The 23,009-nt window shown below is 40.8% G+C and overlaps 1 protein-coding gene across 9 annotated transcripts in view; it reads left to right on the plus strand.

The window, feature by feature from the left end:
- Positions 1 to 23,009, plus strand: part of KIF1B (kinesin family member 1B) — an 80,816-nt gene that overhangs the window by 50,972 nt on the left and 6,835 nt on the right. For 6 of the 9 annotated variants that reach the window (XM_048967959.1, XM_048967962.1, XM_048967961.1 and 3 more), the window contains 20 exons: positions 355 to 448; positions 1,171 to 1,319; positions 1,899 to 2,077; positions 2,594 to 2,731; positions 3,454 to 3,702; positions 8,904 to 9,022; positions 10,563 to 10,648; positions 10,786 to 10,915; positions 11,280 to 11,442; positions 12,019 to 12,109; positions 12,711 to 12,829; positions 13,740 to 13,795; positions 15,356 to 15,464; positions 16,429 to 16,495; positions 17,246 to 17,330; positions 17,588 to 17,693; positions 21,110 to 21,224; positions 21,739 to 21,872; positions 22,349 to 22,410; positions 22,763 to 22,908. In XM_048967959.1, the coding sequence (XP_048823916.1) occupies positions 355 to 448; positions 1,171 to 1,319; positions 1,899 to 2,077; positions 2,594 to 2,731; positions 3,454 to 3,702; positions 8,904 to 9,022; positions 10,563 to 10,648; positions 10,786 to 10,915; positions 11,280 to 11,442; positions 12,019 to 12,109; positions 12,711 to 12,829; positions 13,740 to 13,795; positions 15,356 to 15,464; positions 16,429 to 16,495; positions 17,246 to 17,330; positions 17,588 to 17,693; positions 21,110 to 21,224; positions 21,739 to 21,872; positions 22,349 to 22,410; positions 22,763 to 22,908 (2,397 nt within the window). The remainder of the gene's footprint in view (positions 1 to 354; positions 449 to 1,170; positions 1,320 to 1,898; positions 2,078 to 2,593; positions 2,732 to 3,453; positions 3,703 to 8,903; positions 9,023 to 10,562; positions 10,649 to 10,785; positions 10,916 to 11,279; positions 11,443 to 12,018; positions 12,110 to 12,710; positions 12,830 to 13,739; positions 13,796 to 15,355; positions 15,465 to 16,428; positions 16,496 to 17,245; positions 17,331 to 17,587; positions 17,694 to 21,109; positions 21,225 to 21,738; positions 21,873 to 22,348; positions 22,411 to 22,762; positions 22,909 to 23,009) is intronic. The other 3 variants (XM_048967965.1, XM_048967966.1, XM_048967968.1) reach the window with 1 other exon arrangement.

Here is a 23,009-nt window from a genome sequence, read left to right on the forward strand (position 1 = left end):
TTCCATACTCTTCTTTGTCTGTCTCTCATGTTCCTGCAAGCATGCTCCTGAAAATCCGCATTTTTCAGCCTTTACCAAAACAACTAATCCTGAACATTTTCTTCTTACAGCTGTTTTGGGTGCGGATATCTGTTGGTTTAAAAAGAACAGCGGCAGTGCCTTGGTTGTGTTGGCCTCTGCCTTCTGTCTCTCTATTTTCCAAGGGCAGATTATACTAAAACAATAGTTGTTAGCCTGTGACAGAGATGTCTTTATGTGTCTGTTCTTTGTCTGTCGTTCCATCTGACGTTTGTGTCTCTTGGCTGTTCTTGCTTTCGTCTGTCCTCCTACACAGTATCTCCTCTCTCCCCACAGGACTATGAGAGTAAGCTGCAGGCCTTGCAGAAGCAGGTGGAGACACGATCCTTGGCAGCTGAAACAACAGAGGAGGAGGAAGAGGAGGAGGAAGGTGAGTTTGGAGCTGAGAACAATTTGGGCACAATCAAGCCTAAACAAACAGTTGCTGTAACATCTCCTGCAAAAGATAAAGTGTAAATATTCTCAATATGTAATTATCACAGTATAAAAGTGGAAAGTATGCATTCATAGAGTGTCCCACATAAATAGTTGATCCATGTCCTCAGAATCAATCAGTGTATAAACTAGCTTAGTTTAATTATAAACTTTGATTTGGTGATTTTGAATTCGAAGGAATCTGTCTCTTGGTACTAAAGGAGTTAGAGTATCTTAAATATACCTGTAGCTTTTGTTTCCTTGTTCTGATTTTTGAATTTACTTTTTGTTTTTCTTCTCCTTCATAGGAATTCTTATGTACTGTAACGTCCCTGAATAATTCAGTTTCTGGACGATAGACAGAGCTTTATTAGTTCTGGAATATTTGTTTTCATTCCTGTGTTTTAGCTCTTTGATTGCTAACTGATTTAAAATAATAGAAATAGGGTGCTTTTGTTTTCTCTGTCCTGTATCCTCTTACTTGGTAATTTAACTCTGGTGCCAGTAGTGAGAAAAATTGAATCTAGCTTTTCCTTGCTCAGTAATAAAAGTGCAGATTTCTGTTTTATGTTTTTCTCTCCCAGAAGAGGTATTGAAAATTTGATGGCACAGCCAGCAGTAGTGTTTGGTATTGCATGTGATGGCTTAGTGCTCCCTTTCTTTCTTTACTCTTCCTAGTGACCTGGACACGACATGAATATGAGCTCGCACAGTGGGCTTTCAGGAAATGGAAGTTCCATCAGTTCACTTCACTGAGGGATCAGCTCTGGGGCAATGCTGTGTATCTGAAAGAAGCCAATGCAATCAGCGTGGAATTAAAGAAAAAGGTAGAAGCATGCAAAGTGTCTTTTTGAATTTTCTGATTCATTGCTGTTGACTGTGTAGTCCTCCTCTAAATGCTGAGCCTCTTACTGTCTTTAAATTCACGTGTTTTTAAATTACTGGTTTGGGCTTTAAAGGGTTCAGACAATCACAGACCTCACTGATTCAGACTTCTGGTTGAATGAGTATCTTATGCAAATTTGCTGGATATTCTTCTCTTCATTTCCCTTGTGCGGTTCCTGTCCATATCATAAACACATGTGCATGCAGATTTCCCCTGGGGCCTCGGTTTTCCTTTTCAGTTAAAACTTCATGTGGTCAATTATCTCCCTAAGAGAAAGTGAATGCTGCAGGGTATGCTAAGTCTGTAGTTTTCCAGACCTCTGCTGGCTTTGCTAAGCCTAAGCTATGTGTATTCAGCTGAAAAATGTTTTGTGCTATTTTAAAACAAACGAAAAAACCACACGAATTAACAAAACTGAGTCTACTCACAGAAGCAGAATTCAAACGTACATTGCGTTGGGTTGTGCCTGTCCCCTTTGTGATACTGATATCTGATTTCTCTGAACTGTTTTTCTATTCAGGTACAGTTTCAGTTTGTCCTGCTGACTGACACCCTCTACTCACCACTGCCACCAGAGCTTTTGCCTCCTGAGATGGAGAAGACCCAGGACAACAGGCCGTTTCCCCGGACAGTGGTAGCTGTGGAAGTCCAGGATCTGAAGAATGGAGCAACGCATTACTGGTCCTTAGAAAAACTCAAGTATGCAAATGCTACTGCAGAACAAACTTCTTTATTTCCAAAGAACTTCACTGAAAAATTTCATCCCTTGCTGTTCGTTCTCTGTTTTATTTGGCCTTGTGTCATCCCAAATGCCAGCTTTGCAGGCAGTACAGTGTGTTATGAATGCCAGCTTCCTGCAATAACTGCCTTAAATTACCGAGCAACATTGTATGATACAAGAAAAAACAGATGCAAAAAACATTCAAAACTAGATGACAAAGAAGCGTAGTTAGAAGTTTAAATTGAGTCCAGCATAGATGTGCTCTTCAGAAGGTACCTTGTTTCTTGGTTTGTGGGTGTAGCCTGCAAATAGTTTTACAAATCCCTTCCATGTTGAGAGTTTCATACAAATCAGTGCTACGCATTGCTCTGTTTTATATTTTTCTTTCCCTGTTTGTAATTTGGTATAGGTGAATTTGGTATAGGTGAATTGTTGTTGTTGTTATTTTTCTTCCCCCTCTCTATATTAACTTCTGAATCCTTTCTTCTGTGCAGGCAGCGGTTGGACCTGATGCGTGAGATGTACGACCGAGCTGGGGAAATGGCATCCAGCACACAGGATGAGAGTGAAAGCACAATGACAGGCAGTGACCCCTTTTATGATCGGTTTCACTGGTTCAAGCTGGTTGGAAGGTATGTGATGGTAACGTCAGCTCCTGGTACAGCTCTCCTCAGTGCGTGGATGGATTAACTCTGAGTGTGGTTGTAAGCTGTAGAGCTGCTTAGTGTCTGTTGTGTGCTGTCTTGCAGGGATTTTTGACAGACTGAAACTATCATGAAGAGCAGAAACTGTTCTTTTTACGGTTGCCAGGGCTGGTATAATGTTGTAGAATCTGGTTTAACTGAACACTAAGAAAGCTCTAACCTTATTTTTTTAATAAAGTTGCCTAGCTAAGTGCTTTCTAAAGTCACTGGAGGAGTGCACAGAGAATATGAAGAACACTGGAACGGATGGGAAAAGTGGTCCAGCACCTTCCTTACGCATGTGGTTCAAATAATTTAAGTTCTTCTGAAACAAGGATTACCTAATGGCTGCATCTTGGCAATATTTCTATTTACAAAAGTCATGCATGTTGGAAATAAGAGTTGTTCTGTTAAAGGGATGTGCTGTCAGTGTCTGTATGTTCACCCATCTTTGTATTCATTTCCTGTTTATTCACACTGGGTCCAAGGATGCTCTTTTTCCTGGCTCTGTTAGCAATCCCTTTCCTTATGTTTCATTCCATTTGAGATGGTTTGAAGCCTTTGCTTGTTGTTCACCTGGGTTCCGTGCTGATGGCAACAGGCGACTGTTAAATGAAGCATTCTTCTTTCCCCTCACTGTGTTAATCAGTATTCCATTAACTGATATCTAGCTCCCCCATTTTCCATGGCTGCGTGAATGAGCGTCTTGCTGATCGCACGCCCTCCCCCACTTTCTCCACGGCTGACTCTGACATCACTGAACTGGCTGATGAGCAGCAGGATGAGATGGAGGACTTTGATGATGAGGCCTTTGTGGATGATACTGGCTCCGACGCTGGAACAGAGGAGGGATCAGACCTCTTCAATGATGGGCACGACCCGTTTTACGACCGATCCCCTTGGTTCATTTTAGTGGGAAGGTTGGTGAGGTTACTGTGAGAATGGCCAAAAGGGACCAGCTCTTGCTGTAGGGTGCAATGTCTATGCTTTGTGTTGCATAGAATATCTGTGCAGGCAGTCAAAATAGCCATCTGCATAAATTGGAATTCCAAAAGAATGAATATGGTTTAACACCTAAGTTTTAAATTCTACTTTTGGAGGTCATGAGGGCCAAAGTAATAATTGAGAAAACAGTATTTAGGTGTGACAGTGAATATATTTCTAGTTATAGACGAGTGTCACAGCATAGAATGAATGTGGTTTTGCTTCTGTATGGTATTTAAGCCTAATTTACAGCAGTGCTCAGTTTAGCCATTGCAAGATCATGAAGATGATGTTGTACTGTCTGATTTTCTCATATAGAAGAGAATATCAGAATATGGTGGGAACTCTTTAAGTCTAATTCATTACGTTTATTTTTGGGAAACTCAGCATCCTCTGTGTGGGAAGAGAAGATAGCATGTGGAGAAGGACGAGTGGCTCTTTCTGGATGAGGAAGAGTATTCTTGGAGATTGATTCTCAGATTGTGTGACTCAGACTGTGTCGTGTAGCAAAAGGTTATCATCGTTATAAATCACTGGCTGCTGTGTTTATCAGCATGTTCCCCATATGCTGTGCTTGAATTTCCACAACAAGCTGACCTAATGTATTTTAGACATCTTATTTGTTGGATTTTACTGATCCAGATCTGATTAAGGTGTTACCAGACCTCAATCTGTGCTGTGGACCAGAAATACAGCAAAATACACTAAAAAAAAACACCCTCCTACTTCCTTTTATTACTCCACAGATAGTCTTGATCAAATGAGTAGCAACATGTAAGTCATGGCAAGAAACTGAAAGATTGTATTCAGTGACTTTCTCCCCTTTGTTCTGGTACCGCTCACCCAACTACATTTTTTCTTATTTGGTCACTGTGTGAGCCAGTCTGCTTGCACAGCAGCAAGGCAGGTGGTCAACACAGCTGTTGTGTGGAATATGAGGGGGTGAAGCTGCATGGCAGGTGGAAGGGAGGAACAAAGGAGGAGGAACCAGAGCTTTTCTGTGCTTGTAAGAAGGGAAGACGATCCCGGTTAGTAAAGTGGGATCTTTTATACGGTTTCTTCACGTGCAGGAAACTCAGCTGCCTTATTTGTAAAAACGAGGGTCTGTTTGTTCTTCTGAAAAGAACAACAAAAGAAGCTTTTAGATTAGTTCAGCTGTATTGTGTAACCTCATTCTTTGTCTGTAGTGCATCTATTAACCAATTGCAATTAAAACTTGAAACTCTCTTGATCTTATTGTCAAAACAAAAATTATGGTTAGTAGAGTTGCAAGCAACTACAGCAGTCCTCTTTGATCTCTGTGAATTTGCACCCGTATGTGCAATGTCTGATAATGTGTTTAATAGAACTTAATATTCAGGTTAATGTGATCGACAGGAGTCGTTTTGGGAAAGCCCAGGGCTTGGTGGTGGCTGTCAGCTGGTTAAAGCACACGTGCACTGTTTGCAAAGGCGAGGCTGCTTTCTGTGACAGTGCTGGCATCCTGGGCGCCTTCTCTTGTGCATGTTCTTTCAGCACAGGGCTGTCAGTGCTTGGGAAAAAGTTGGACTATTCATCTTTATTTCACAGACTTCAGGAAACACAAGCTGAGCAAAGCAGTGTACAGTGAGAGCAGTTGTGCTTCCTGGCAGTTACACAGCTTGCTTCCCATTTCCATGTGTTAAGAAGAATACTGAGCTCTGTCTGCAGACATTCATAAGAAGCTGCAGCAGTTAAGGGAACTGTCCTGAGCCATGTAAGCTGCATGTAATAAAGGGCTTTGCTCGTGTTGTGGATTGTATTGGGGAGTGAAACTTGGTATTATTTTTGATCAGAGATTTTTTTCCCATTTGTTGGTTAGATCCCTTGTGTTTTCCTGGTGTGCTGATTCTGTCAGCAGAAAGTTATTTAACCCCAATTAGCAGAAACAGTTTTGATTCCTCATTGTATTACAACATAAGGATTCTACTTTGGGACAGTGTATCTTAGAGTATCAGAGGATGTGTCCATCTAGGTAGCTATTATCTTGAGCACATGATAGCATTCAGTTTATAACAGAACCAACATTGTTGTGCTTTTGATTAACCATGTGCTGTTTTACATGTTGTGCAACATGGGACAAAAGGAAGAAAATTTTGAATTTTCTTTGTATCAGCAATAATGAGTTCAGATCATGAAGGCGAGGATAAGGAGAGGTTGATGATGTAGTTGTCCAACTCCTTGGCCATTGTGGTATTTTTTTATTTTTTTTCTTTCATCTGCTTTGTGATGGCCTTCTATTTGTACTGTAATTAAGGAAGAAAGAAAAGGGGGTAAAAAAAGAGCTGGTCCCTTTAGCCATCTCTTCTGGCATGTTGAGATGTTTTTAAGGTTGATTCCTTTTAGTTGTGTGGCATACCAAACATTTGCTTTTTTTAAGGGAGGTGGGAGAGGATGATGGGACACTTTAAATCTTGACCTGTTCATTTAAAAATATCCGTTGTCATTCTGAGTTCTGTTGGTTTTGTTTGATTTCCAGTTTGTGTTTGTTAAATTTCATTTCTAGTTCTTGTTGTGAGTATGCTGTTTTACCTCATCAATTTTTCTGCTAATCCAACTCCCCCCTTTCAGTCTGCTGGGCTGAGGTGCAGGGGGGGACACGTGTATGGGCTGCCCCCCAGGTGTGGGGAAGAGGAGAAGGATAACCTTAATATTTCATCCACTCCAACCTGATGCTGACTTAGGACGAAGCAGAAGGAATGGTACCCAAAGGAGCATTGCAGCATAGAATTGCTCTTTCCTCTGCACAGCACACGTATGGTGGTTCTCCATTCTACAGAAGATAGCATCAACTTCATCAAAGAGGAAGCCGAAGACTTTTTTTTGCATTTTGTGCTTTCCTTTCTCTAAGTTAAAATGGTTGAAGTGAGCTGGGTAGCAGGATGGAAGGGCATTAAGGGCGATGAGAGATACTTCTTTCTTTGGCTTTCTGCTGAGGTGGCAAAAGTGCAGTTGTTAGTGAAGCTGAATGCTTGGCAGCTCTACGTTGGATAGCAGCTTCAGAACTTGAGTCATATGTTCAAAAATGTATTTTTCATGCAGTTAAAATTTTTACTTTCTAATAGTTTGGCTGTGGAGTGGGAAGGCTTCTGTACGGAGTGTTGCTATTGGTTGTGAAACTGTTGCTTGTGTACGTAGTGGTACATTCCTTTCTGTAGGGAAAAATATCTGCTCCCCCTGCCTTCAAATGTGGTTTTCAAAGTCCTTTTTCCTGATGAGCCCAGAAACTGCCTTCCTGACAGCCATCCCTCGTCTGCTTTGAGTGAACAGTTCTGGTCTGTTAGTGTGGAGCTGTGCTTTTTTGCATGGTGGGTGCTGCTTTTTCAAATGAGCACTGCCTGAAGTTTCAAAGCTGAAAACAAAAACGCTTCCTGAGGGGGGAAAAAATAATCCGATTTCGTTACCTTGAAATTTAATATCTCCTCCCTTCCCCTGCTTTTATCAGTGTTTACCTCACTTGGGAGCAGACTGAAAAGGAGTTAGATCCTAAACGTAGTCAAATGTTAAGTTGCAGTTTTTGTCATCGCATCACTTTAATTTGTTTTGGTTTGTTACTTGTAGAGCTTTATTAATCATTCTCTTTTCTGTTGCGTTTTGTCGCCATTTCATTTTCAGTAGCCTTATTTTGATCTCTTTGGTTCACAGCTGACACATTTGATTGCCTTGTCATTCCACGGTGATTCATTCTGACATGGGAACCCATGGAGGAGCGCTTACCTTTCCTAGCTTTGGTTCTTAGCTGTGTGTCACTGAGCAACTGAATTGGGATGAGTTTGGAACCAGTGCAGCTGGTGGCACCAAGCAGAGGCAGTGAACATTCTGAGCTCTCTGTCCTGCTTTGTCACACAGGACTTTCCCAGTGAATGTTAAACTAGGAAATTTATAAACCTGAGAAATTAATTATGCTTATTAAAGATTAATAAAAAGAAATGCAAGCAGCAAATCCAGCTAAACAAATCACTGAAGTTTCAGTATAATTTAATTTGCATAAATTTATAATAATTCCCTACATAATTGGTTAGCCACTTTTAATTTAGTGACTGGTAAAACTATCGGTTAAACTTCTATCTGTCTCAGCCATCTGAACTCTGAAGCTGCCCACTTAGATCACTCTTCCTCTTTTTCCCCTTGTTGAGAGCCATCTCTTAGCTGCCTTGCTGGGCTTCTCCACATTTCAAGTTTTGCTGGAGCTGATTGCTCTGAAGTGTGGTATTTTAAGAATTTCTGCAATTCACTGCAGGCCCTTAAAGTGACTTGATAGTGTTAGTCTAATTTATAATTAAAATATATACAATAAAACATACTAACTGTACCACAATAGACCCTTCTTGTAGTTACATGTGACTTTGCACGTTATTGTGCAGAGCAGGATTGTCCTGGCCTGGCCCCAAATGCTGTTATTCGTACCATAAACTGTAAATTCTAAATGTTTGCTATGGAGTAAGTTGTGTTTTTAAAGACAGAAATGTAATATTTGAAAGATATTTATCAGTCTTCCACTATCCATGCACTCACTGAGCCTTCCAGGAAAGCTGGCAGATGAGTTTTCATTTACTGGGGAATTTCTGATTCCTCTGCGTACAATGTTATCTAATGTATGTAGAAAACATTCAGTCAAATTTCAGTTTTAAGGAGTGTTTTTAGCTGTTCACTAAAATATTTGAGGCTGTGTGCACACAGAATATAAATTCCCTTTTGATTTATTTAAAACTATGCTTACAGGCTGGAAAAATTAAATAAAAAATAATCTTTATATGTAGTAGTTCCTTAGACTTCAACCATCTCGTTTAACAGCTCTGTTTACAACCGTAGCCCATCTAAAATTACCTTTAGAAAGCCATCACCGTACATGTTCTCCTTCATATGTTTATAACTCACTAATACAAGCCCTCTGTCTCAGGTTTACTGTGTTCTAGAGTGTTCTGTGGCTTTGCTTAGCCTTGACACTGCCGAGGAGCCCTGTGTGGGCAATGCAGATACAAGACCACAGTACAGGTCTGACAGATGGAACAAAGTAAACTGAAGATTTGAATGTCCCATTAGCCAAGCAAATGCTGCAGTCTGGTTTTGCAGACGATGGCCTCATGCTGTTTGTGTCTTCTTTCCTTCTTATTACCAGAGCATTTGTATACCTGAGCAATCTGCTGTACCCCGTGCCTCTGATTCACCGAGTAGCTGTTGTTAGTGAGAAGGGAGAAGTACGAGGATTTCTGCGAGTAGCAGTGCAAGCTATAGCAGGTGAGGCACTCAGTGAGCTTTACTTTGCAGCTCTTTGGTGCACTGTGTGTGGCTGCAGCTTGAAAAAACATACAGTCCAACATTCTCTCTTAATCCGAAGTAATTTTAGTGTTTCAAAGAACACTTTGTTATTAAGTTGCTATTGAAGCTTTTTCATCAGTGTGATCATGTGGACCAAGCATGGATAAACCTTGAAATAATGATACTGACCAGAGGCTTTGAACATGGTGATGGAATGCAAGACTGCTTTTTAAGTCAGCACAAAATAAAGTAAAGCTTCTTTTTTCTGACACCCAGTGTAAACAGCACACGAAGGTATATGCAAGTCTGATAATTGTGGTGACTCACAAAAAGTAAAATGTACTCTGTGTTTGTTCCTCTTAAACCACCCTTCTGAGTAATGTGTAGAAGTGTACTCCATCGTTCTCTGGCTGAATAGCATGTAAAGAAGCTCCTGAACAATTTTCAGCCTAATAGAAAGAAAATTCAGTAGCATTTTCCACTTCATTGCCTCACTGAAATATGCAAAGACTCAAAGTAGGTGACATGCTGGAGCAGGGTAGATACAGAGTTGTTAACTGCTCTGTATGATTGTGAGCTGCCACTGTGTGCATGCCAGAGCCTTCTAGGCGCCTGCTAACGGTGTTTTTTACCATGAAATCATCCAGTTGAGTTTTACTCTGGTAGTTATCCATGTTTCATCAATGCTGGTAAGACCACAGATGCTTCCCATCATTTGTCTTATTTAGCAGTGGCTACCTGCCAGCATTTCTTTATTTAGGTGTGGTAACCTTGGAAGTTTCTCTCTCCATGGGAATGTGTGATGAAATCTCAGAGCTTGAAGATGCATGAGAATCACTCTTAGCAGGGGCTAAAACAGCATCTGAACTAAAATCTATGTTAATGTGTACAATGGACTTACTTCTAGTTCAGTTTGGTCTCCATGGCATTGTCATCCAAATAAATGGATGATATAAAGGAATACACTGTGACTGTTAGAAGTTGAGACGTGGGCATGTCTTGAAAAAGTGCTGTGGCTTTATTTGGTCTCTGGGTGAAGTTTCAAAGTGCATTCTGAATCTTGAATTTCTCCTGTAAGAATGCATTTACTGTGGCTGGCATTTAACCAGGCCTCCTTGTTAGTACTCTCCATAAGGAGGGAGACATGAAATGGACAGACCGTATGGACAAGAGCCATCTTTCAAACTTGTATGATGTGTTTGTGGAGCTTTGCTAGTGTGATTGTATTACTTGTGACTAGATAATTTTAGATGGCAGTTTATGTCAATGCAGGTATACCCCCCAGGAGGGTAATTGTATTATGTGAAGTTCCACTGTAATACTTAGATGTAAACAAGTAATAAGAATGAGTATTAAGGTCATCTTGCATTCAGAAGTCTTTATAAAGTTTAGGTATATTCACAGTTAAACCTGGTGACTTGTCTTGATCTCCCACACTGAGGAGTTCTGTTATCAGTTGACTGCTTTTCTCTGCTCTTCCCCCATTATGCTTTTTTCCTTTCTTCTTGATGTGTTTTAGCTGATGAAGAAGCCCCTGATTATGGATCTGGTATTCGACAGTCAGGCACAGCTAAAATTTCATTTGATAATGAATATTTCGATAAGGTGAGTGTTAAAATTGAATTAAGCGTCTTTGAGCCCAATAACTTGTGCTTCTAAGAGAAATGTTAATTCATGTAGGAAGAAGGACGTGGGAAAGCAGGAAACTGCAGGCATCCGTTAAATGCAACTTAATTTTTCAGAGCGATTTTTCTGCTGTCGCAATGACTCGGTCTGGACTGTCATTGGAAGAATTGAGAATTGTGGAAGGGCAGGGACAGAATTCAGAGGTGGTCACTCCTCCAGAGGAGATAAACAGAATGAATGAACTAGGTAAGCAAGAGATCTGTAGTATGGCTTTTTTTGAGAAACCTATGGAGAATTTCGGACCATTTCAGTCAGTGCTAAAAAGGGATTTGGGATGTCCTTAAAAAGCATGATTAACTGGGAGGAGTTGTTACTGATGCATTGCATATGGCAGGTGCCGAGTTCTGTGTTTGAAGAGCTATGCAGAACAACTGTTTCTGTGTACTTTGGGCTTTTTGTTATCATAAAAAGCAATTGGAATGTGTGTTGGGAATACATTGCTGCCTGAAGGAATATGTTTAAGGAAAAAAAAAAACAACAAACCAGCAATCAAGGCACAAAAAATCACCCAAAGAAAGGTTTAACACTGTGGGCTGTTTGTTTCTTTCAGACTTGAAGTCATCCACTCTGCTGGATGGAAAAATGACTATGGAAGGGTTCACTGAAGAAATTGGTAATCACTTGAAGCTGGGAAGTGTGTTTACCTTCCGTGTGACAGTGCTGCAGGCCAGTGGCATCCTTCCTGAATATGCAGACATCTTCTGCCAGTTCAAGTAAGAATTTGCTCTTATTTGCATTAGACAATGGATGGTTTAATAACAAGCACAAATAATAGCGAGCAACAAAGGGTCTGATGGAGAGCTTTTCAAAGCAGTGGTGCAGCAGAGAAAAACACTGTTGGTTATCAGAATTCCTACTGTGAACAATGCCTGCCTTGTGTTAGCGTGGTGTCAAGGAGTAAAGTCTTGCAGAAAGGAATTAAGAATCAGCAGGCTCTAGAATTGGCTTCTTTTCAGGGTTTTGTTTGAATTTTTCCTGTTTAATTAGCAATATTCAAATGCCCAGGCACAAAACATATGTGACTCTTGAGTAAATCAATATCTCTCTGGTAAAAGTGCTGTTGGATTTAGTTTCTTAGGAAAGAGAATACAATTTTGGTGTCATAAAACCAAAACAGGAATGTTGGCCCCAATGTATGAGAATTGTGATCCCAAAGATTCTAAGCTATACGTGACTGTCATGTAAACCTCTGGCAGACTGAATGCATGAGTTGACTTTTGCTGTTGGGTTCACAGCACAGCAGTCTCCATTAAGCTGTTTTTTTGTGTGTGTTTTTCATTTTTATAAAGCTTTTTACACCGTCATGATGAAGCTTTCTCAACAGAACCTCTCAAAAACAACGGTCGAGGGACTCCGCTTGGTTTTTACCATGTTCAGAACGTAAGTACAACTTCTAATGAATAGTAAGTGATTGTTATAGCACTGGGGAGTTGTGGGCATCCTTCCTGTTAAGCTCCTGAGAGGTGTGTAGGAAGGAGGGAGAAGGGGAATTGCTAAGAATAGACAATAGGAGGAGTGATCAGATGGATGATGTAATCCCCAGTGGAGAACAAATTACAGAATGATTCTACGTGGAAGATTTAACTCCACTGTTTCGCATCTATTTCCTGCCTTTAAAATCTCTGTTCCCATTCCAGGATGTTCAATGAAAGCAGTCTAGAATTCAGGAAGTACAATATGTATGAATAGCAGTTCTCATGATCTCAAATGAACAGAATAAATCTGTTGTCATGAACTGTGGAATTGCTTTGCTGCATGTGGCTTCCTCTCCTGCTGCTTGAAATGCATCACACTGAGGCTTTCAGTTTTTCCTTTACTAGAGATAAGAATTAATCCTTAGAACTAAAAGGAATGCAGCTACTTTTTTTTTCTGGGAGCTCCTCTAAACAGTGTGAAGACTGTAGACTACTAAAATTGTAATTCACATTTTTTTAGGCTTCTTTTCTGTTTGCTTCAATTTCTCTCCTTATTTGTTTAACAGATTGCTGTGGAAGTGACAGAATCATTTGTGGAGTACATCAAAACAAAGCCTATTGTTTTTGAAGTCTTTGGACATTACCAGCAGCATCCTCTACATCTGCAAGGACAGGATCTCAATAGGTATTGTTTGCTGTTCTGACATAAAGGCTGATGTGATATTGTTCAGGTTACTTCTGCAGTTGAGGCAGTTTTTCATACTCCTGAAATTATATAGCTGCACCCTCCTGAGTAGGGATCCTGACTAATGTATGTGTGCTGGCAGAGGCCTGCTTACCCAGCAGAGTGTATTTTGTTAATGAGTGATGGGGTTGTCTTACCATGTCAAACACAGGTTGCTGCTCTGCTGATTCTGCAGCATCCAACCTACAAACGCTGGCAGTAGCGTATTGCTGGAGGGTTTAGATCCCACTTCTGGGTAAATCCTCATGCTCTGCAAGGTGCAGTATTCCCTCAGAACAAGTGGCCTGATGCATAAAGAGAGGATGAAAGAGGAAGAGAGGCAAAATTAAGGGGAAAACAAGAGGCTTTCAATGTATTCCACATTTTGGAAGTGCTGAGCATTTGAAGGCTTGGATTTGGAGAAAGGACCTCTAACCCCCTTCTTCAGCAGTTTAAGGGAGAGGAGGCTGGTCAGATTACTTGATCTGGTAAGCACTCCTGCTGGAAGCAGCAGCTGTGAAGAGGCAGCATGTGCAAGTTTTAAAAGAAAATGTCAGTAGAGGCTTGTGCCCTTTCCTGGAGGTATTTTGGGAAGTGTCTGTTACCCAGTTATATTTTCGGTGCAGGATGATGGTGGGTAGTTGGAGAATATAAATAGATATTTTTCCTCAATAGCTAGAATTAATTAAGTTGCAGTAGAAAAAGGATTTCTATTAGTCAGAGAAGTCCACTTGTTGTGGCTGGTGATATTTTCATAGGATTGTGGGAGTCCTTTTGAAGACATATACTAGTGTGTTTATGTGTGTCTGCATCTATTTGTATATAACTTTGCTTAGCTGCCTCTAAAAATTCTGTCTTCATTTCTCTATAGCCCTCCACAGCCTTCTCGAAGATTCTTTCCTCCCCCTATGCCACTCTCAAAGCCAGGTGAGAACAGTTCTCCAATTCTGTGCATCACAAGTTTGTTTGACATGGAAGATGAAGGTTTGGTATACATGTGAGCCAATGAGGGCACCAAGAAAAGAAATGGAGTGAACTCTGCAAAGGGCATCAGATCCATCTTTGTCTATCTTCCTCTTTATATATTCAACCTCTTCTTGCAGTAAATGCACCTTGAGTCATTAAAGGGCAGAATTCCTCTCGTGAGGTGTTAAAAGTATTCCATGAGTTCTGGCTGTGACTCTCCATGTGCTTACTGAGCACTTGCCTGGAAATATTCATTACTCACTGTCTTTCTGCTGCATGACGTTTTTGATCACTGAACCAGTCTTGTTGAAATTACTCTTGTTTTTCTTTGCTTTATTTTAACAATGCATGCTGAACTCTTCTGGTGTTTTTTTTTTTTCCCCATTTCATCCCATACTCCTTCTGCTTACTCTCACCTGCATGTTTCTACCATCGCTGTTTTTGTGTGTTCCATTCCCTTTGCAGACCACGAAAGGAAAATTGAATTAATTAGGTATCTAATGTCTGGCTATGTAAACGTGCATGTGCTGAACACACTATCCGAGCATGCCAACGTGCTTGCATCCTCTGCTGTGGCTGCTTTCCAGGATGGGGCTGACCAGCTGCCACCCTTTCTGTTTCTGCCTGTTCCCAGCTGTCAGAGTGAGCGGGCTCCTAAACGAGATGGTTAGTAGCCAAATGTGATCTATGGTAGAGGTAGAAGTAGTCTTGAAACGTGCTTCAGGAGTCCTTGTTCCTTATTGTTATCTTGAAGTATTCTTGGGTGTAGAACTGCTGTGGCTACAGATACAGAAAGATGATGCCATGTTTATGCTAGAGAAAATAAGCTCCTGGATGCTAAGTATCACAGATCCTTGTGTAGCCCTGTGTTTGTTCCCCAAAATCTCACAGACCTCTGTTTTCATATCTTCTGTAAATAATCTTGAAATGTTCTTGATGAGAAAAAGCAGATATAGAGTCGTTCTGCTGTGTTCTGTAGATGCTCCTGTTTTATTCATCATGTTTTGTTACTACTTGGTGTGTACAGCACTGATCCTTTCTTTCTCTGCATTAAGTCTTATTCAGCTTCTTTATGTGCACGTTTTATCACAGCTGGTACAGGAGACAAGCACTTGACAACATGAAAATGAAGACCACATTTTTAAGTTCTTAATTTACTTTCTTCTGTGAGGAAGGGAAAATGCATTCTGTGTTTAAAAAATATATATATATATATTGCAGATTAAGAGACCAATTCTAAACTCCAAACTGCTAAACAGTAAAGTAGTGGTGGACATCTGAGGAAACTGCTTTCCCATGAAGCTGCAGAGACTTCTGTTACATACTTTTACCAGTTTTTTTCCTCTGTACACTCCTGTTTTACTGTGATTTTTACTTTTATTTTTAATCTAAGTTACCTGTATTGATACCAGCACTTTGAGGAATAGTGCTGTAAACCTTATCATCATGGAACAAAACGTGATCTGAATGTGTGCACAGAATACATGGTCTTTATAAACCATTCTTTTTTCTTTCTTTAAGTGCCTGCTACAAAGCTGAATACTATGAGTAAACCCAGCTTGGGCCACAGTGTGAGCAAATACGACCTTCTTGTCTGGTTTGAGATCAGTGAATTGGAGCCAACTGGCGAGTAAGTGAAGCATTAATCATTCTTGTTTTAAGAACAGTGGTTAATAGGAAGTAGATCTTTTACCTTGTTCTGTTCAGACAATGGTCTTTGGATGGAGCTGGAGTTAGGTGATCTTTGAGGTTCCTTTCAACCCGAGTCATTCTATGACAAGGTGGCTGTTTAGCAATCATCATCTGAAGGTAGTCTGGCTGATGTTATTCTGCACTCTGTCTAGTTTGTATCAAAGGGGTATAAATTCTGCTGACGTTTGTTGTCCTCATTGAAAAGGATTGAAGAGATAGAATTGGCATTCCTTAACACTTGAAGTGTCTCTCCATTTGAAAGCCCAATGGCATCCCCACCAGGGCTGGGGACATTTTTTTTTTCCTGTGCTTAGGCCATGAATTTAAATTACTTGCAGACTTGGCTAGATGACTTCTGTAGTGTATTTTATGTTCACTTCTGCAAAGCAGAAAGTCTTGCCCTGACAAGTCTTCAGACATGATGTTGAGAAGTGACTTCTGCAGAGTTTTGCAGAAGATTGGACGTGAGGAAATGGTCTGGTGTTTCTGCAGAGGAGGTTTAGATGGGATGTCGTGGAGAATTTCTTCTCACTGAGTGGTGGCTAAGCACTGTTAAGTACTGCTGCCCAGGGCAGTGATGGAGTCCCCATCTCTGGATGTATGTAGGTCATTCTGAAAGTTGTCTCCTACTTACTTCCATGGAAACTACAGCAGATAAGAAAAGCACAATAACACTATTTGACAGAGCAAATTCTTGGTTACAAAACACTATTTTTCAATATAGTCACCACCATTAGCCGTGCATTTTTATCAGCAGTGAACAAATCCATTGTAAACATTGGTAGAAGCAGTCTTATTTCTTCAGATATTATATAGAGAGGTAAATGTTGGTGGCAGAATACGGATTAATGTTGCAGTGCTATTATGTTTCTCCTGCATGCTGATTTCTGTGTCTCACACAGGTATATTCCTGCTATTGTGGACCACACTGGATGCCTGCCTTGTCAGGGGACATTCCTGCTTCACCAGGTACTCATGAAGGCTGTAGAGCAGCAAGTTTCATCTCTGCAGGGGATTAGAGTGCTAATGATAGATTTTTGCCTCTCTCATGTCTTTTCCTTTCCTATAAGCTGTCTAATGATAGCTGTAGGGTCAGTCATCGTTCAGTCTGAATTTAGTCTGTAAGCTTTGAGCACTGTGGAGAATGTTTGACCTCTGGTACAGTGCTGTTTCCTGTGATTATCAGCGTGCATTCTAATCATGAAAGATGAAAGTCTTTTTAAAACACCAGCTGAGTGCCTCTGGTGTTCTCTAACTTCTGCACCAGGATCACTGAAAGAGTTGTGTGGACTCAGATTTCATTGTTTTTTCTTACTGCATGTGGCTGTAAGACAGATCTGTACAATGACCACATCTCAGTGCATCTTATATGCTTGTAATTAATCATAAATACTACTGCAATAATCCTTAATAATAATTTGTTGTTAGCTGGATTTGAAAGACAGTCCTAGTTTAATATTGTTCATAGACTTACTTTGTTTTTCTCTACTTTCAAATTCCCAGTTCACTTCCAGAGGCTTTACTGTTCACTTTGCAGTTACTCTCTTACACGGATAGGAACAACTCTTTATTTGGGAATAATGGCTGCATTCCATTATTTCCTTAATAAAACAAAGAATTTTGATCTATGTGTTTTTACAGTGTAAGTGCAAAAGAGATGATAGTGTGTGGGGTGGGAATACTTCCCCAGTGTAAACTTGTGGTTTTGAACTCTACCAGGGAATCCAACGCAGAATCACAGTCACCATTATCCATGAGAAAGGCAATGAGTTGCACTGGAAAGATGTACGAGAGCTGGTTGTTGGTAAGTGTGTTCTGCTTTGTTGTTGTGTGAAGAAGAAAAAGTACTAATGGTAATTTCTCTTCAAGTCTTTCTCTGCTGTCTTAATCAATATTGGATATGGGAGGAGTTGGATTTTGAAAAAGATCTGGAAGAAAAACTTAAATCTTGCAGTTTTCACTTAAAGCTGCTGCTTTAATCACAGTCTGAAATGAAAGTTGAAAAAGCATTTATTTCTGTGTTTCAAGATTTAATTGATTTCCCCCTTCTCCCCTTATCAGGACGTATAAGAAACAAAGCAGAAGTCGATGAAGCTGCTGTGGATGCTATTTTGTCTTTGAATATTATCTCTGCAAAATACCTGAAGTCATCTCACAGCTCCAATAGGTAAGCATGTAAAGAGACTCTTTTTAGCAGGAACCTAGAATTTCTTTGATGTGAAGCATTGGTAGAGAATGTTTGAAAAACTGTGAATGGTGCTAAAGGTTAAGTGCAGAATTCCGTGGGCGCAGGGTATGCAGGCAGAGAATGAGTGTTACAGTCGTTTCTAGATAACGCTGAAGTCTGTTCCTCTACATAAAAGATACTCAGATAATGCATTTGGATGCCTTTCCACTTGTAAGGACAGTTATGGGAGGAAGGAAAGGCTTAAGAGAGTCTCAGAATTCAGGCCAGAACTTGTAAAGTGATATTAGGGCTTGTTGCTAGAATAAAGCATTGTAAGAAGGGCCATTTCAGAGGGATACATTTATGGCTGAATGAATACCTGTGTTAGGTCTGAAACAAGCATATGATGAACTAAGCAAGAGCCATGCTTTTTAAATTAAACTTCACAGTTTATGGATTTATAAAGATGTTTCACAAATTGAATCGAGTTGTGGTAAGATGTATCTGCACTGCAATCATTCGGGCAACAGTAGGGCTCCACTCTGAGGTGCTTTAGGCTGCATGTATCTCCTCATTTGAGTTCATTTCTGTGAAGATCAGCCAGACTCCTTGTTGTTTTGCTCCAGTGTCTGTAATGAGGGGCAGTGAAGCAGAGTGCTGTGTTGCTGGCAAAGTCTGTTCCTGCTCTGACATAACCACGTCACTTGATGGCTCCGTGGCTCCACTGAGCTGATGCAAAGCAGGAATATCTCTGGATATCTGAGCCTTTCTGGAGGGAAAGGGGTTGTCTGGGAGCTTGTCTCTACAGCAGCTGTTGAATTCTGGAGGCAGTGTGCTTCCAGGCACTGAAACAGCCTCTGATTTCCTTTTCCATCAGAGGCTTGGACTTTGAAATATCACTGCAATATTAAAGGTGGGATCAGGATGCTGCTCCTGCCAACTGAAAGTTTTCCTGCCACCTAGTGTCTATAAACATGTACAGTGATAGTATTTTTAGCAGTTCTCTCTTGCCTCCTTGTAGAATAGGATATTTTACTTCTAGAGTATTTGAAATAATGAATAAGGATCTGTGGGACTTGAGGATTTCCAGTCTGATACAAGTAGGTCTGCAGTGGAGAAGTGCAGTACCTTCTGTACTCTAGCAGTTTGAAGAAACTCCTGTATAGCTCTGTAGTTTCTTATCAGGAAGGCTGCTTGGATGGATGAAGGATGAGGATTGGTGTAATGAGACTGCTGACCATCTCTTAATGAAGTCCCAAAGTTTAACATGGGAGATGGGTGCATGGCAGGGTGGTGGTGTGCGATTGAAGCTCTGATCCATGTCTCATGTTTGTTCATTGTCCACAGACTTGTTTTATGGTGGTGTTTTTATTTTGCCAGCCTTTTCTGTTCCTCTCGGCTGTTGCTTCTCTGTTCTGCTTTTGGCTGCACTAACCAAAGCTCTTTCTGTGTTTTTACAGGCTCTTTCTTGATAAGGATATGCCTAGGTATTTTCTGTTTGCTTCCCTTGCACATAAAGATTCTTGAAAATAGAATGCTTTATGTATTTTGTATTGCTGCCATCTCCCTTTTAGTTAATGAATTTTGTTAGCACACAGCTTAGCTCTTGTAGAAGTAGTACATCTCTTCCTGCCCCGTGTCAGGGATTTATTCAGGTAAAATTCAGTAAGGAATGTGTGAAGGTAAATTTTCCTTCACACACAATAGGCAGCTTCCATCATTGAGTCTTTCTGATCCTCAGAATGCACTGTCACAATGCAGTCCCTATTCATAGTCCTTCCTGGTTCTCTTCCTTTGTTCTGTATCGAACTAGATTTGGAATTTCTTACTGTCTTTGACTCTGTAATGCTTGCCATGTCTGAAGCACCAAGCAAGAGCTGAATGATTAAGTTACTTGAAATTCCAGCTCACAGTTGCACTGAACAAAAAGCTGTGGCTGCCATGTGACTGGCATTCAGCCTCCACTCTTAGGCTGGATTTGCATATGAAGTTTAACCATGTGGTTGCTACTTCTTAGTTTACCAGTTGGCAAAGAAGGGAGGCGTTTAGTGGCTGCTCAGACTGGATTCCTCTTTCACCTTCCAGGTTTTCCTGTGGATCACAGCCAGGCTGCACAGTCTTGGGCAATGTGCGGTCTGCTTTCTGTGTTCTGCCTGTTTGAAAAAGAGAAGGCTTAAGTCTTCAGTGCTTTCAATTAACCGCCTCTAACTAACACCAAAATCCACTTAGAAATCATTTCTGACTGTACATTGGTGCCTTCCACGTGTTTCTCCTGTTTCCTGTGCTTTGCTTTTTCTGTGCTCTATTTTACTCATGTTTGCTATACAGAAAGAGGTTTGCTCACTTCCATTTCTTTGTCTCTCTTTGTGACTATTCTAGCAAGTTCTGGTTTGGACAGACAGGCCTGTGTATATTTATCTTCCTGGCTAGACAAAATCCAATAGAGTATCTGTCTCAAAGCTGTGTTTGACTCCAACTTGACACTGATCCAAAAAGCACCATTTTGCTAAGGGAGCATTTAGTTCTGTGCTGCTTAATGTTTATGCCTCCTTTGGTGTAAAAAACTGGAAAAGTTGCTGTATCACAGAATGCTGAGACTTTTTTCCAAAGGAACATAAATAAAGTCAGACTACCTATGAGAAAGGAGAGAGCTTGTTTTCTGAAGCCTCTGTTAGAGAATACAGTTTTGACACCATAAATTAGGACTTAGATGTCCTTTGTGTGATGCTGTCTCTCACTTTTTACCTGAACAAATGGCCGTTCCTGATTGCTGCAGTAGAGCTGTGGGAGGCTTCAGCTCCTTTCTTGCCATGTACAAATCAAAGAGATTTCTGTAAAAAGTTTGCGTTAGATCTGCAAGTTTTCACTTGAAGCTATTAGGGAAATGGGAAGAAATCTTTATTGCGTGAGTTCAGGCTTATCCCTGCCTGTCAGTCATTCTGATTAGCTATCAGAAACTGCTGTTTTATATCACTGTCACAAAGATGTCTTCTGTTACTAAATGCCAGTCTTATAATAGGATATAGGGTTAAGGATTTAGAATGAATAAATCTTCCCATACACTTTGGAGATCCATCTGGGCTGAATTGCACCTGAATCAAAAGAGAGAAGCTGTGTTTAGAAACAGTCTTCCCTGTGGTGTTATGATGGCTTTTGTTCTCTTCCACATTCCTGCTTTTGTCTTTTATGTGAGCCTTTCTGAAAACAAGCAATGGCATCTTATGCCAAGCTGTTTGCAGTAGAAGTAAGTAATCTTGAGAAAGAAGAAAGATGTTTTTGCTTCAAGTATTTGTCGTGCAAACCACTGTGGTCAGTAACAGTTGCATTGGATGGTGGTGAGGAAGAGCTTTGCCTGGCCAGTGAGAGGGAGGGGTGCAGAGGAACTCTGTTGAGCTCTTGCTGTGCTTTTTTTGCAGGACTTTTTATCGGTTTGAAGCAGTTTGGGATAGCTCCTTGCATAACTCCCTTCTCCTCAATCGAGTGACCCCATATGGAGAGAAGATATATATGACCCTTTCTGCTTACCTGGAGGTTAGAATTCTGTGTTTTCTTTTCTGGTTGTTGCTCATACGGAACCACTGCAAACAGCAGGCAGTGTGTGTCTGAGAAGTGAAATCCTGAAGCCAGTGGGAGTCTGTATTAATTTTCTGAGAACAAAGTGGAAAAACCTATTCACAATTAACATATTGAAGGCATTACTGCCTCACAACCAGTGTCAAGTGAAACTGATGACCTTGTTACCTTTCTGTGCCTCATTTAATCTATCTTTCTATCTTAAAATCTTTTGATGTACTACCAGTGTTGCAAACAGTGGCCCAGCTCTTGGTTTTGGGAGATGCTGCTGTTCTCTGTAGTACAATTATTTTGCCCACAAGATGCATCGCGATGATTTTAACAATTCTCTTCCATGAAGGCACTTACCAAAAACCCCACCAACACCCAAACAAGAATAATTTCAAGAAGCTGTCCTACCAACAAAGAGAAGTTGTATAACGTAGCATAGTTGCCTGCAGACACTCATTCACTCTTTTTTTCTTTTTCTTAGCTTGACCACTGCATTCAGCCTGCTGTTATAACAAAGGATGTTTGTATGGTCTTTTACTCACGTGATGCCAAGATCTCCCCACCACGATCGCTGCGCAATCTCTTTGGCAGTGGTTACTCCAAATCTCCAGATTCGTAAGTGGAGTTGATACTTCTGCTGTTTGGTGTTAGAAGCTATGGAAAGGGCACGGTGAGAAGGTCTGCCTTAGCTAATATTTCTCCAGAATGGCTTTGAGCTTTTTTTTTCTTGCTTGCTTTTCAGTGAAACTCGTGGCTTATCTCTCTAATGGCCCTATTTCAACCTTTTCTCTGAACAGCTGGGACGAGAGATTCATATTTCAAGCCTGCATTGGTGATCCTGATGCCAACCTGAAAGCTGCTGTTGCAATGGCAGCTTTTAGTGGGGGGGGGGGGATTAAAAAAAAAAGAAATCGAGGAAAATGCCATGTTTAGAGATCTTGCAGCATGTCCTGGCTATTTTATGCTAGATGGATGTAGGTTCTAGAAAGGATTTATTCTTCAACTTCTGTTTGCGGACACAAAAAGCTGAAGCTCCTCCATGTTATTTCTGAAGATAGTATTTTTTTTCTCCTCTGTTTTCTTGTGAACAGCAATCGAGTGACTGGGATCTATGAACTAAGTTTATGCAAAATGGCAGACACAGGAAGTCCCGGTAAGCAGTTCCAGGAGTATCTGTATTAAAGTACTGTGCACTGAAATATTAGAGTAAAAATCCTTGGCAGAACAGAGTAAATCCTTCTGTCTTGATGAGAAGCAGTTTCTGCTTTTCATAGGAGTGACAGAATGTTAATGGCAGTAAATAGAAAATACCTGAATGAAGCAAGAAAGCCAAATCAGGCACAACCTCTCCAATGTGTGGTTGCTGTTAAAGAACGTATCGCCTTGTGCGTTTCCTGCCAGACAGCAGCAGGTTGATTCATTAGATTGCTAATTGACAAGTGCTTCTCGGTGCTTTCCCTCAGACTGTGTTTTTAAAAAGAGTGCTATTATTTCTGACTGCTCAGGAATGCAGAGGAGGAGGAGGAAAGTCCTGGATACGTCTGTGGCATACGTGCGTGGAGAAGAGAACCTGGCAGGCTGGAGGCCTCGAGGAGACAGCCTCATCCTGGAGCATCAGTGGGAACTGGAGAAACTAGAGCTGCTGCACGAGGTATGTGAAGAGAGCAAGTGAAAGCAAAAGGGCAGCTGTACGTCTGAGTTTAATGTAGATACTGCCTGATCTTCTGAGCTGAGCAGTTCTCAAATCTGTGT

Source organism: Lagopus muta, chromosome 21 (genome assembly GCF_023343835.1).
Source record: "Lagopus muta isolate bLagMut1 chromosome 21, bLagMut1 primary, whole genome shotgun sequence".
In the NCBI taxonomy this organism is placed as follows: domain Eukaryota; kingdom Metazoa; phylum Chordata; class Aves; order Galliformes; family Phasianidae; genus Lagopus; species Lagopus muta.